Source organism: Carettochelys insculpta, chromosome 20 (assembly GCF_033958435.1).
Source record: "Carettochelys insculpta isolate YL-2023 chromosome 20, ASM3395843v1, whole genome shotgun sequence".
NCBI classification, from domain to species: Eukaryota; Metazoa; Chordata; order Testudines; family Carettochelyidae; genus Carettochelys; species Carettochelys insculpta.
This window is the reverse complement of record NC_134156.1, coordinates 23,457,259-23,471,754: the sequence shown is the minus strand read 5'-3', so window position 1 is coordinate 23,471,754 and position 14,496 is coordinate 23,457,259. Positions and strand designations below refer to the sequence as shown.

Sequence of the window (14,496 nt, the reverse complement as noted above, 5' to 3'; positions counted from 1 at the left end):
GGTAGAGGCAAAACAGACCAGCCTCAGCCACCTGGGGCCTAAGCAGCTGGCTGCCTGTGTGCGGGGGGTGGGGGGGCTATAGGGCGCAGAGAAGCAGGTGCAGGGCTGAGGTGGGAATCCCGAGGACTGGACCCATGAGAGATGCAGCTGGTGTTGACACAGGTGGACTAGCAAAGCTGGATTGCAACACCGCGATGGGTGGGGCGGGCGGCTGTTGGCAGGGCAGGGGAAGGAGCCTGGGTTGGAGCAGCAGGGGCTGTGGGGCTGGACTGAGGGGCACACCTGAGCTGGGGGGAGCTGTACCAGCTTCACCTGTCTAAAGCAGGAGCTAGGACCAAGGACGACCAACGCGCCGGGGGCCGTGTGAAGGAGTGAGTGTGAAAAAGCCCCTGTGCGCAGGGGGTGAGGGTGCAAAGGGGCAGGATTAGTTTAGTTGTAAACTCCATTATTAAGTGTAACAAATTCTGCGCTACTCTTACAGGGTTGGCATGTTCCTCCTGTAGCTGCAGGTCCTGCGACCTGCCTCCAGACGCCGCAAGCAGCCGGTAGCACCCTAAAGACTAACAGGTATTGATAAGGTCATGAGCTTTCCTGGGCAAGACCTACTTCTTCAGAATCTGGAGCCGAACGGGGGGAACCAGCTAAATAGTTAAAAAAATAAATGAATGGAGCTGATTCCTCAGTTCTGTGTGGCTGGGGTGCCCCAGGACTGCTCACTTTGTTTCCAGCGATACCGACTACCACGCCTCCCCTGGGGAAGCCTGACGCCCTCCAAAGAGCAGCTCCTCAGCACCGGGGCCCACAGACACGAGCAAACCAGAAGATTCTTAGGTCCAACTGGCAAGTCGTTACGTGGAAGCATATTCCTATCCCACTTCCCCTCCCTGGCTCCACACCCAGCAATGGTGGACGGGCGGTAAGGGCCGGCTGTGGAGCCCAAGACCCCTAAGCACAAAGCAGGATCTGTGCGAGAGGCAGCAGCCCAAACAATGGGGGGACTGGGCTGGCACATTGGCCTATTGTTTGGGGGAAGAAAGGCGAGCAGCTGGCCGGCTCCGGGAGGTCCGCCCTCTGTTGTTGTTCAAAGCCCCAGCAGCCTTGTGCCGGGGGTTCCTAGTGGCCTCCTGTCGGACATCTGGCAGCAGCCCCGTGGAATGGATTAGCTGAGTATGTGTATGTAATTGGGAGCCTCCTACCGGCCAGGCAGGAACGAATGGAGCTGGGGCCATGTGGGTGGTTCTGCAGCCAAGCGTTGGTAGGGACAGAAAAAGGCTGTTCCGTCCCAGCCAAACTTCTTCCCTTCTCCGCCCTCACCCCCGAACCTCCCTTAATCCCCAGGTGAGAGCACTGGAACTGGAAGAGTCCTTGACACGCCAAGTCCAGTCTCTTGCCCTCAAGTCAGGGCCAGGGACCAGCTCCATCGTCCCTGATGGGTGTGTCTGACCTGCTCTTTGGTATCTCCAGCGATGGAGATTCTGCAACCTCCCTGGGCAATTTATTCCAGTGTTTAACTCCCCTGACAATCAGGACGTTTTGCCTAATGTCTAATCTAAACCTCCCTGGCTGCAGTTTAAGCCCAGCGCTTCTTGTCCAACCTCAGAGGCTCAGGAGAATAATTTTTCTTTCTCCTCCTTGTAACCCTCTTTTAGGAACTTGAGAGCTGCTGTCATATCTCCTCTCAGCCTTCTCTTTTCCAGACTAACCAAACCCAGTTTTTTCAACCTCCCCGCACAGCTCAGGTTCTCTTGACCTTTCATCATTCCTGTCGCTCTTTTCCGGACCTCCAGTTTCTCCACCGCTTTCTTAACTGGACCTGACCCTCCAGGGCCGAGCAGGGCGGACGAATGACTTCTCGTGTTCGGCTTGTGACTCTCTGGTTCACGCAGCCCGAAATGCTGTTTGCTGGTTTTCCCAACGCTGTCACCCGGCTGACTTTTTCGCTGTGCTCCATGATGACCCCGGCTCCCTCGCTGCAGCATTCCTTCCTCGACTGTCACTTCCCATTTGGTGTGTGCGTGCGTGAGTGTTACCTCTAAGTGGAGGACTCTGGTTTGTCCTTATTGAACTTCATCCTATTCTCCTCACACCATTTCTCTGGTGTGTCCATATCCTTTGGGATGATGAGTGCCTGGCTCCTCTGCCCCAGACCGCCACACCGGCAAGGAAGCCTCATCACTTACTCCTGTGCAGGATGACTCTATTTCCCTACGCCAAATAAAGGGCGGGCGGGCGCGCATGGCTCACTGGCTGCAGCTGCCAAACAAGTACAGCTCCTTGGCTGCCCCATGTCGTGGGGTGCTGGAAAGGGGCTGCTGCCCCACAGGTTGCAGGGGTGGTTGGTCTGCAGAAGGGAGGAGGGGTTGGCCAGATGCCCCATGCCATCGGGTTCCAGGAAGGCTGCAGGGGTATGCCCTGGCTCCAGTGGGGGCTGCCCTGTTGGGCCTCCCGGGCTGCATGGGGCAGCTATGGCTCCCAGCTCCCCCACGCCTCCAGGCACAAGGAATGGGGCTGCTGCCCTGCGGGTGGGGGACCTCCTTGGCTGCCCCATTCCTTTTGGTACCAGGAATGGGGCTGCCCCCCTGCAGGAGAGCTCTGTGGCTGCCCCATACCTAAGGGTGCCAGCAACAGTGCTGCTGCCCCATGGAGAGCTCCCCAGCTGTGGAGGCGGCTGTCCTGTGGGGCGGGGCAGAGGCGGGGGGGCTGTCCTGCAGCGGGGATTGGGCTACCTCCCCACAGTGGTGTCCCCACCTGCAGGGGCAGCTGCCCTATGAAGGGGCTGCCCAGCACTGCCGGGACACCAGGTCCCCCTTAACATCTTAGAGGCGGGGGGGCACAGCACACTACCCCACCCCCAGCACACCCTGCCTGGCCTCTACGGCAGGGCCCTGCTGCTGCCTGCACTGGCCGGTCCCTACGTGCTGTGTGTGCCTGGCCAGCTCCGGATGGGTTTTACCTGCAGCGGTGCCACGGGGGGGAAGGGCAGTGAACAGACGAGACGAGTAAAAGGGCCGGGGGCGCCTGCCTCAAACATGGGCCTGTCCCGGTGACTAGGGGACAGATGGTCCCCTTGCTCCCATGGCTTCTGGTCCAGCCCCCTGTGCCAGGGGAGCACCTGGCTGTGCCAGAACCTCGGTGCAGCGCAGGCTGGTTGGGGGGGTGATGCTCTTCCCCAGGGCCGTGGTTCCCAGTTGTGACAAGGGAGAGACAGTCACCCCTGTGCAGAGCTACAGAAGTTTGCTATGCCCCCCCGGGAGAAGCCCATCAGCATGCAGCCCCCCCCCACCCATGGAGCCCCCCACTGCCCATAGGGCTCCAGCTGTCCTGGCTCAGGCTGGGAGCTCTGTTCTGCTGAGGCTCGGCCAGGCTGCAGGGACAAGTGCAGCCCCTGCGGGATTTGCGGTGACGCAGGCAGTCTGCTGGCATGCAGCGCCGGTGGGTCCTAGTCTGCACAGAAGGGGAAAGCCTAACGCAGGCGGCTGTGGGGAGCCCAGCGCAGCTCAGCCCCCTGCAGTTCAGGCTCCCGCTGTCTCCTGGGCAGAGATCCCAGGCGAGAGCTCCGAAGGCGTGACCCTCCCTGTCTGGGGGTTGGGAGCTGGGTGATGTGGCCGGCTCCCTCTGGAGCACAGCTTGATAGCCATCAGCGGCTCGGAGGTTACACTGGTCATTGTCTAGTTCTTGGCTTCTCCACGGACGCGCCTGGGCCGGTCCCTTTTAATGACCCCTCCTGGCTCAGACACCCAGGTGTCGTTCATTCCTCTGGCTCTTAGGCAGCCCTGAGAGCAAACACTCCTGTCCTCCCCACTGAGTAATCGGGAGAAATGGGGGAAACTGAGGCACACATTGGGATTGTAAAACTGGTAAAGAAAATTCCCGTTTCCTCGGGGCAGCAGCCTGCCATGGCTGCAAGCTGTGCCATGGCGGCAAACCAGCCACGTGGCCAGCCCGTAACCCTGGACTAGAGTCTAGAGCAGCTGAGGAAGCCTTGGTCCTGCTGTTGGGGGATGTGCTGCATGCAAGGAGCATAACCAGGCACCCTGTTTCCTGCACTCTGTCCCGGCCCCTCAGCGCACCCCACACGCCACTGTCATGTGGCTTCACTACTCCAGAGAGCAGCCAGGTCTCGGCAGCCACTGGGCCTGGTCAGCTGTCGAAGCTGCTTTCCATGGGCAAGGGGAGGCCACGACTCCTGCCAAATCAATGGGAGCTGGGGGAGGGGGGTGCAGTGCCACTGAAAAACGCCGTCCCAGTCTTATTATTTCTGTGGGGCTGTCATGGCGTGAGGGGGGCCCCAGGCCCTGCTCCCACCCCCTGGCGGAGGGAACTCATTCTGCACAGAGCAGGAGCTGACGAGGCGACAGGGACACAGAGTGGAACAGACGTGTCAGCACAGGGACCAGATGCCGTCAGCACCAGCCACCTTGGGAAGAGGGGCGCAGAGGGGTCCCTGAGCCGGGCCCTGGCCCCCTTCCTCCCTCTCTAGCCAGCCCAGACTGCCCAGCTCCAATCCACACCAGCCAGGACCCCTCCTCGGCCTTCGTCTTGTTTCCCGGAGAAGAAAGGGGTCCCTGGGGTTGCCCAGGTTACAAAGAGCCGGGAGGCCTGCTACCTACGTGTGAGAAGACACCACACTAAAACTCCCCTCATCACTGCGCACCCATGTCATGGCTAGGGAAACTGAGGCACACACCTCGGCTTACCACAGGACAGTAGGAAGCCCATGCAACCGCACCGGGGGACTAAAACCCTCACACATCGCACTCCATCACAGGCTCCTCCTGGGACAAGGATGGGCTCTGAGCTGGGGACCAAGCTGTCAGGTATGAGTGCTCTGTGTACCACCCCCCCCCGATCCCCCCAACACACACGGAGTTCTGGAGCACGTGGCTCTTTGGGTCCTGCTGCTGCCTGGCCACCCCTTCCACGCTGTCGCCTCCTGTTCCTTAGCAAGGCTCTTACGGGCCGTGCTGCCCGCCCTTCCCGAGGCCGGACTGCCCCAGAGCTGCGGCATTGCTCTGGAACCCAAAGCGACCCACCGGCTCGGGGAAGCGGAGGCCCCTTGCTTTGGGGTGGCAGGAGAGTCTCACCCAGCCGGCGGGGAAGGCGCCCACCCTGCGACCCCGTCCCAACGTCAAGCAGCCGCCTGCGATTGTTCCGACGCCTGTCGCCTTCAGCCGCCTCTTCGCGAGCGCCCGCTTGTCGCACACTGACAGGGCAGAGTGGGCTTGGCTCACCGAGCAGGCAGGGGCGAGGGCTTTGCGCTCAGCCCCGCCGGGGGGGGCGGGGGGAGGCAAGAGCACACACAGCAGCAATGCTGGATGTCAGCGGGCACGGGGAGGGTTAAAGCCCAGCCCAGCACCACCTGGCTTGTTCGGGCGCTCGTTTGGCAAGGCCGAAGCGGGAGCAGGTGGCACAGCCCTTCAGGAGCCGTACAGAGGAGGAACCAGTGGCTGGGCTGGAGACACGCAGGTACCCGCCCCACTTCCGCCTGCCAGGAGCTGCCAGCTGGAGTCTGCCTCTGGCCTTGGTGTCGCTTGGCTAATGCCACCACCAGCAAGCTGTGCCCAGGCTTCTGGAATGGGGTTCGGGGTCCCCAAGCACTGCACCCCCGTCCGCAGGCAGGAGTGACGCACTCGGCAGGTAGAACAGGGAGTTTATTGGGTGACAGAGGCCCAGCTCAGCACAGAGGTGTCAGTGCGGCAGCCAAAGCCAGTCATTCCAAGCCCGAGGGGTCCCCACATCTGGGGTGTAGCTTCCCCCCTAGTCAGGCTGGCTGCCTCCCAACTCACTCTCCCACCCCCAGCTTCTAACTGCCACCTCCCATTGAAACCCCGCTCGGCTCCTCTCTGCTCTGTGCTCAGGACAGAGGTGTTACCTGCCAGCTTAGGGTACGGCCCCAGGGGTCATCCTTAGCCGCTGGGAGCTGCTCTGCCTGACACACACACACACACACACACACACACACACACACACACACACACACACACACACACACACACACACACACACACACACACACACACACACACAGAGAGAGAGCCTGAGTCTCTCTCTCACATGCAGCGCCCCCCCGCCATCACAGCCTCTCTGCCTACTCAGGTGCCAGAGCAGCTGGGCACAAGCATGCCAGGGCTCAGCAGTGCCCGAGCTGGCCCTGGCCTCGCTGCCTCTGAAGCCCCCAAAACGCACAGTGCTGGGGGCACTGCCCTGCTGAATGCTGAGGTAGCAGAGCCACCTTGCAGGGTGGCTGCAGCCTGTGGGCACAGACATGGCATGGGCTTGTGGCTGTCTTAGTGGGGTGCTCGTATGGGACTGGGAGGCACCTGCCCCCACAGCTTCTGAACCCGCTGTGTTCTGGTGAGAGGAAGGTGCTGCTCGGGGGGGGGCTTTTACCGCTCACGCCATTAGCCCGGGTGGGGCTGAACTGCTGGTCCCGCTGCTATTTCCCATCGGTGTGCGCAATAAATTTTGTTATGTGCACTCTGCGGATGTGCACCACTGGTGGGACCCCGCTGCTGGCTGAGGGCGCTCTGCTGATCCGCTGGGCAGCTCCCGAACACCTCCTGGGCGGCCGCCCAGGCGCTCAGCTCTCAGGGCGCTCTGGGCTGAATCACACTGTTCAGAGCCGGATCCAGCTGAGGGCTGGGGAAAAGGCCCCTAGAGGCTCCAGCAGTTGAGTACCCACACAGCTGCTGAGCTTGGGCATCTCAGAGGTGCTGGAGCAAATTCTCTGATGCAGGTGGGAGTGCCACTGAGCCAAACAACCCCTGCACATAATGGGAACCCCTTCGTGCCGGCGGGGGGCTGCAGCACCTCAGGGCTGCGTGCGGCACAGCGCCCTGGCCGGGAACGGGCAGAGCCAGGGCTGGCGGCTCAGGCAGCGGAGGGTCGGGGCTGCCGGTGCAGCCAGCGCTGGGGAGCCAGGGGTTAATGCGCCAGGCCTGCTTGGGGCCCAGGGTGAATTGCTTACAGCTGGGGCACAGCCCCGCTCAATCACAGCTCCAAATTGAGAGCAGATGCTGGGAGCCGCCGCCTGCCCCACTTTCTTGGGCTGCTGCTGGAGAGGGGGAGGGGGCTGCAGCTCTCTGGGGGGCTCTGAGCTGCTGGGCTGGGGTTGTCTGGTGGTTTGGAGGTGGGGGGGAGTTGCAGCTTTCAGGCCCAGAGGGACTTTGTAGCTGGCCCCTTCTCAGTCCCCCTCCCAGCTGGGGCTGTTGGGCTTACCTGAGGTGGGGGGAGGCTGGCCTGGCTCCCCTCTGGCCCTTGCCTGGGGCTGTCTCCCACTGGCGGGCAGGAGATGCAGGAGCTGGTGGCTGGCCTGGAGACCCTTGTGCTTGACTTGGAGAGGGATGTGGCCCTTCAGCGAGGGGCTCTGCCCCTGCCCTTTCCGGGCATGGACAGTAAGTGGGGGTAGAACCTGCTGCTTCTGTGCTGTGGGGCCTGCTGGCCCTAGCTGGACCCCCAGGTCCTGCCCCAGTCTGGGGTCACCCTCCCAGCTTCCCAGAGCCTCTCTCCCCTGCAGCCAGCCCCTTTGTTAGCCCATGGGAGGGCTCTGGTCGCCACTGCGGAGGGGCTTCGCAGGGTTTCCCCAGGCTGGGGCTGGTGAGGTGCTCAGGGAGGGGTGGTGGGGCTGGCAGGGCCATGGGGCTCAGCTCGGTGGGGCTGGATGGGATGTGAGAGTCCCCTGACACCCAGCTGCCCTGCAGGTATTGATGCTGGCAGAGGCTGGTGCTCAGGTACCAGGGTGATGGGCTGGCCCCCGGATACAGGAAGGTGCTGCGTGGGGATAACCTGGCTGGGGAAGTCCCCCAGCCATCCCGGTGGAGGGGTTTGGCCCAGCCCAGGGGGCCCAGCTTGCAGAGCAGCAAGAGGTGCCTGGGATTGGGGTGTCCCATGAGTGCTTCTGCGTGGGCACCACCCCCCATAACGACCTCTCCCGTTACAGAGTCGGGGGCGGCTGTGTGTGAGTTCTTCCTGCGAGGGCTGTGTGCAAAGGGTGAGTAGCAGGGGGCTGGGGTGTGCCCGGCCAGGGGAGCAGGGGTTCGGTAGCCTGGCAGGGTCCTTTCCTCTCCAGGTTCCAGTGCGGGCCTGCAGGGATGGTCGCCTGCAAGGGGCTGCTCTGGCTGGGGCAAGCACCATCCCAGCTGGCATTAGCCGGTCCCTCGCCAGCCATCTTGGTTCCTGGGCCGGTGCAGGTGGTCTGCTTGGAAGCTCGGGGCGCCTCTCCCTGACCTAGCAGGGACCCTCCAGATGGGGGTTAGTGGCGAGCGCGGGAAGGGTGGTCCCCCTACGGCTGCCCGAGGGAGGAGCTGTGGGAGCCTGGCCTGGTGCCCCAGCCACCAGCTGCCTCTGCAGAGACCTCGGCTCTGTGCCTGTCCCCCCAAGGCGCGCAGGGAAGGGGTAGCTCAGTGGTCTGAGCATCGGCCTTGTAAACCCAGAGTTGTGAGCTCAGTCCCTGATGAGGCCATCTGGGATGGTACCTGGCCCTGCGGTGAGGACAGGGGACTGGACTTGATGACCTCTCGAGCCCCCTTCCGCGGGGCTAAGGCCCTGGCCTCCTGTGGGTGCCGGCAGAATGGTACCCGGATTCCACACCAAAGAGCGAGCTTTAAGCATCGGAGACCCAAGCTCAGCTGAGCATCCTGCCCAGTGCCCTTCCCACTGCAGCCTGGGCTCCGCTGCCCAGGGAGGGGGCCTGTCTCTGTCCTGGTTCCGCAGGTGCCAGCTGAGCAGTTCTTCCTGTCAGATGAACCCTTTGGCAGTTGCCCAGGAGAAATTCAGGTGCCGCCCAGCTGAGTGGTCCAGTGCCCACAGCCGGGAGCATGTGTGTCTTCTGGTGGTGCACATTTGCACTGGCCCCAGTGCACAGAACAAAACTCATTCCTCCCGCAGATGGAAACAATTAGAGGGAATATTCCAATGGTCTTGGTGAGACCCTGCTAGGAACAGGATTCTCATGTGGTCAGCTGTGCTGGTGTCAGCCCCGGCTGCTGGAGAGGGCTGAGTTAGAAGTAGCAGGAGCCGGAACCTGTTTGTGGTGGTGGTGTGAGCGTCTCTGGGGGAGCCAAGGACAAAGGGGTCTCCTCTGCTCTGCATCCAGGCCTGATGTGTCCTTTCCGGCACATCAGCGGCAAGCAGACGGTGGTGTGTAAGCACTGGCTGCGGGGACTGTGCAAGAGGGGAGACCAGTGCGAATTCTTGCACGAGTATGACATGACCAAGATGCCGGAATGTTACTTCTACTCCAAGTTTGGTAGGTGCTGGGAGCCGGGCGGGGGCTGGCCGCTTTGTGGTGTGGTTAGCAGGGCTCTAGCAGACCCAGATTTGTCTGGGGTGAGGGGGAGGGAGGGAGTCCAGCCATCTGCTCCTAAAGGGCGCAGGCATTGGCTAGTTCTGTCTGGAGCCCATGGTGGGGCGGGGGGCGGGGGGGGGCTCTCTAGCGCAGTGGTACTGGGTGAACTGCCCTATTGAAGGCACATTCAGATCCTGGCTGACCTTACTGAGTTGTGACCCAGTCTGCCTATAGGTGTCTACCTTAATTCTACACGTCTGAGCCTGGTGAGCTAGTGCCCCTGGCTGTGAGTACGGAGAACTGCCCTCAGGACTTGCTGTGAGCAAGCCAGCCCTCACCGCCGCAGCAGGCTCCCATTTCTCCAGGAGAGATGGGCATTCCCTGCCTGCCAGGCCTTGCACCGAGCCAGCTGACCCCAACGCAGCAGAACCAGTTCCCTGGCGAAGGGCACTGCTCAGCCAGGCACTTAATGCCAGCGTCTGCTCCCAGGGCCAGCTGGAGACCTCTCCAGCAGAGGGACGTGCTTCACCGTATGGAACCTGTCCTTGTTCAGGCTGAGAGTTCAGAAAGCCCTGGGGTGTCCGGTGCCAGCAGCTGAGATGGTGAAGGGGGTGCTAGCCAGAGCTCCTGCCGGGGGCAGAGGCTGCAGGCGGGCGCTTAGGGGCGTGTAACATTCTGGTATGGTGCAAGTGACTGGAAATGGGGGTCGGGGGGGACTAAACTACCCCAAGAAGGATGGTGCCTGTAAGCTGAATGCTTGGGCAGCCCCCCAGGGGAGATTCCAGTGCTGCCTAGCTGATCAGCAGAGCGCCCACAGCCAGCAGCAGCCTCTGTTTCTATTGGTGGTGCACATCCACGCGTGCCTCGGTGTGCACAACACATATTCCACATATGGATGAAAAAAGTTGGCAGGAGCGTTGGAGGGGAGTGTGGAAAATGGCAGGTGAGGAGCACCTGGGCTCCCCCAGGGCAGCTGAAGTTTAACCCAGGGGGCTGACTTAACCCTTCATGCTTTTCCGGGGGGGGGGGGGTAACGAGGGGACATCGCTGGCTTGGGACCTTGAGGACCCAAGTCCTGTTTGCTTTGCCTGCTCTCTGGAGAGCTGAGGGGCAGCCCAGTGTCAGTGCTCAAAACTTTCTCCTCCCCCCTCCTTATTATTCAGCGTGGTCTCTGCTAGCTGGGGGCTGTGCTCCAGCCCAGAGGTGGTCGCCTCTTAGTGGTGCTGTGCGTGCTGCATTGAAAAATGTTGGTGCTTTATAAACTGCTAGTATTAAGTATCGGAGGGGTAGCCGTGTTAGTCTGGATCTGTAACAGCAGCGAAGGGTCCTGTGACGCCTTATAGACTAACAGAAAAGTTGTGAGCACAAACTCACTTCATCAGATGCTGGTCTTGGATTTCCAAGACCAGCATCTGATGAAGTGAGTCTGTGCTCATGAAAGCTCATGCTCAAAACTTTTCTGTCAGTCTATAAGGTGCCACAGGACCCTCCGTTGCTGCTGCTGCTGCTGCTGCTGCTGCTAAGGTACTTTACAGGGCTGAAGGTGAGGGCCTGAAGGACGGGAGATCTTTGCGTGCTGTCGTCCTGAGAGGCAGGCGCAGGGCAGGACTCCAAACAAGGGGTGCTAAAAGTCTTCTTCATATTCTCTCCCAGGGGAGTGCAGCAACCGAGAGTGCCCCTTCCTGCACACTGACCCAGCATCCAGAGTTAAAGACTGTCCCTGGTACGACAGAGGGTTCTGCAAACAGGGTGAATACCTTGTGCTCGGTAACTAAGCGAATGGGAGCATGGCCTGTGGATTTGAGCTGGGAGACCAAGTGGCAGGAGTCCTGGCTGGTGGGGAGAAGCCCTTCTTGTGCCTCAGTTTGCCCACTTGTAAAATGGGCACAATACATGCCTGCCGCCAACCTGGACTGACTGGCCCTTCAAGTGCTTTGAAATCCCCCAGTGATAGACTCAGAGGTGCAAGTAAGCAGGTGCCTGCTGGTGGACAGCTGTGGGAGCCAGCCGGGAACTATTGAAAGAGCTGGGGGGAGGGCCCGGGGGAGGAACCTGGCTTGTGGAAGGACAGTTCCTGTAAGAAAACCCTGGAAAGACTCTTGAGAAGGGCGACGAGTTTATTACTTAATTCAGCAGCAAATGATCATTCATGAACCCTAATTTAAAATATGTGCAGCAAGAATCTGACCAAGAGGCGCTAGAGGTAGAAGAGGGTCTAGCTGAGCCCTTGTGCTCCCAGAACTGCAAGGCCGCTGGAGGTGGCCCGTGTCTAAGCAAAGACCAGTGTCCTCCTCTCTGTTCACCTTGAGCTGCTGCCCACCGCAAGCAGAGTTTCAGCTGTCCTGGGTGGTGACCCAGGTGGTGACCCGGGTGCTGCGTGCCTGCTCGCTGGGGGAGCGGTGGGAGCAGGGAGCTAGGCGGTGAAGGAACAAACAGGGCCACAAATTCTCCACAAAGTGGGGGAGCCCCTCACCAGTCACGCTCCCTCCTATGGTGCCAGGGAGGTGCCCAGCCCTGGCCCGCGCCTCGTTCCTGCCCTGACTGAAACCTCTCCCTCTTTGGCCGTGCGTCTCTGGCAGGTCCCGTGTGTAAATACAAGCACACCAGGAGGGTGATGTGTGTCAACTACTTAGTTGGCTTCTGCCCCAAAGGACCCCAATGCAAATTCTCGCAGTACGTATCTGGGAGGGGGAGAAGCGACTGTGGCAAGGCTGCGGGGGGGAATCCTCTGACCTGCCTGGCCCTGGAGAGCTCTCCTGACCAAAGCCCCCTGGGCCTCTGTGTGAGAGGAGCTGAGACTTTCTCTGCAGAGCAGCTGGATTACTGGCACCCTAAAACCTCTGTGCCCCCCATGTGCCCCCCGTTGCTCTGTGCCTGTGGTGTCACCTTCTGGACAGGGCTGCTAATTACACAAAAGAGCAGGCGCCCTTTTAAAATAAATCCCCAAGCCCATGTGCCTGGCAACTCTTCTGCTCGTGCACCCCTTCTGGGTGAGCGCTGAGAGTCCAACCTAGGTCTGCACATCCGGGCAAGCCCAGCAGAGCCGCTGGTGGCAGCGGTTTGAGTAGCCCCCAGCCAGCCCTTCTCAGACCTAACTTGATATCACTGCAAGAGGCCTCGCTCAGCCTTAGCCCCGCGATTGGCTCTTCCCACGCTCGGGTGCAGAGGTCCGCAGTTAAGGTTGGGCTGAATCGATATTTCACAGGCACTAACAGCATCTCTCTCCTTTCTGCCTCTCCTCTAGCCCCAAGGCAGACCTGATGCTGTGCAACTCGGCTCTGTCTCACGTAAGTCATGGAGAGGGGACGCTGCAGCCCTCTCCCCAGGCAAGGGGTGGATGTCTTTCAGTGACTGGCTTGTTTGCCTTCCAAAACCCTATCTCGGATGACTTCTCCTGTGCTCCAGGGGCTGCCACCACTGCGTGCTGACAGTGAGTGTGTTCAGGAGCAGCTGGCTCTGGAAGTCCCCTCGCTTTCTCATCCGCCCGGGGCCAGGCCTGCCCAGTGCCAGATGAAGACAGGGCAGGAGGCTGGTGGCTATCCCTGCGGAATGGTCCGGCCCCTTGGACAAGTTACGTGCTTCAAGGTCAGTGTGCAGAACTGGTTGGCTGGGAAGCCCCTTGTCAAGTTTCTCCTCCTCCCCCATCCCAAACAGATGCCTGGTCTTGGAACAAGACTTGCATGGCCTTATTCCTGAGCTACTACCATCAAGGGACCCAGGAACTCTAAGCCATTGCTACCTCACTGGTCTTCCTCCAAGTGATGGAACAATGTCCTTCTCCCTTAAAGCCCACTTCAGTGTACTGATTTGCACCAGCTCTCTGTCCACTTGCCCCTTGTCCTTACATGCTGCTCAGAGCTCCCTGTTCTCCTGGGTTTTCCCACAGGATGGAGGGGACCTGAGCTGGCAGGAGAGGGAGCAGCTGTCTTAAAGCCAAAATATTCTTAGACTGCAGTTACTCTAATATTTCTATCCCAGTGCAGAATAAATTTTGTTTTGTACGCACATGCATGGATGTGCACCACCAGTTGAAACACGCTGCTGGCAGTGGCACTCTGCTAATCAGCTGGGTGGCACCTAAGTCTCTTCTGGTTGGCTGCTCAAGTGCTCAGCTCACCAGGAGCACCGACTGTAGTGCTGTGGGGATGAGGAGGAAGGATGGGAAACCACTAATGCTGGGGGTGGAGTGGGGGGGACTTTTGTCAGTTCTTCTGGTCGGTATGTTGAGTGCGCCAGAGACCCGCTCGTGGCCCACGTGGGACCGACTATCAATCCTGCTGCCAGGCTGCAGAAATTAAGTTCTGCAAGAGTGGCTCAGGCTGTCTGTATCCTGCATCAGAGCCATGCCGGATCATACCAACCCCATAGCTCCGTCCCTTATGCCAGTACGAGGTGTGGGATTTTGAAATCTCCATCACTGACTATTGCTGTTTGCTGTGGCTTTCCACCGGTGGGCTGTGAGAACTGCCCAAATGTGCTGTGAAATTTCATCCATCTCCCCTTGTAGTGGCTCTTTGCACAACCATCGTGTGTGGGGGAGGCAGGGGATTGAAAACAGCAGGTGAGCTGGGGCTGCAGAAGCAAGGCTACCTCAGTCCCAGCTGCTGTGGGGTTGGTCAATTCTCCCGCTATGGTGGCTCTTTGCAGAGGCACTGCAAGGGGAAATGCCAACACCACAGGAGTCCATTCACACCAGAAGGCAGCTGAAATGCTGCTTCCTGGCCTGCATGTGCTGGCAGGGAGCTCACCCCAAATCCCTACTGTGACCAGGAGGTGGCAGGAAGGGACCCTGCTGAAGCTGGGGGGTGGTATAAATGTTCCCCCTTCCAGCTTCCCTGCCCACACTGTAAAAGGTGCACGTGCTGTAGAACTGTCTCATTGAAGTGTGCCGAGTAACTGGAAAGGTTGGGAACCACCGTACAAGGGTGATCATCTAGCTCACAGGGGCTACTCTGAGTCAGTCCTCCCATTCGCTTCCCTTGCAGTGCGGAGAAAAGGGTCACTATGCCAACAAATGCCACAAGGCTCGGCTGGGCGCCCAGCCGGGGAAATGATTTGCAAGAGCTCCGGGAGGAGAATCCAGAGGAAGACGCTGTTGCTATAGTATCAACTGGAGGCAAGTCAGGACAGTTGATTTCTTTGACTGTACAGCCCAGTCTGAGCCCTTCTGATCCAGGCAGGTTTTTGACATCTCTTTGCTAGGAGAAGAA

The 14,496-nt window shown here is 60.1% G+C and overlaps 1 protein-coding gene across 1 annotated transcript; it reads left to right on the top strand.

Annotated features, from left to right (window-relative positions):
- The first annotated feature begins 7,291 nt into the window (after window positions 1-7,291).
- Window positions 7,292-14,340, top strand: CPSF4L (cleavage and polyadenylation specific factor 4 like). Its single transcript, XM_075015024.1, has 8 exons — window positions 7,292-7,394; window positions 7,940-7,990; window positions 9,095-9,247; window positions 10,940-11,035; window positions 11,866-11,959; window positions 12,531-12,573; window positions 12,731-12,871; window positions 14,272-14,340. The coding sequence occupies exons 1-8, from the start codon at window positions 7,292-7,294 to the stop codon at window positions 14,338-14,340; spliced, it is 750 nt and encodes a 249-aa protein (XP_074871125.1).
- The last annotated feature ends 156 nt before the right edge of the window (window positions 14,341-14,496 follow it).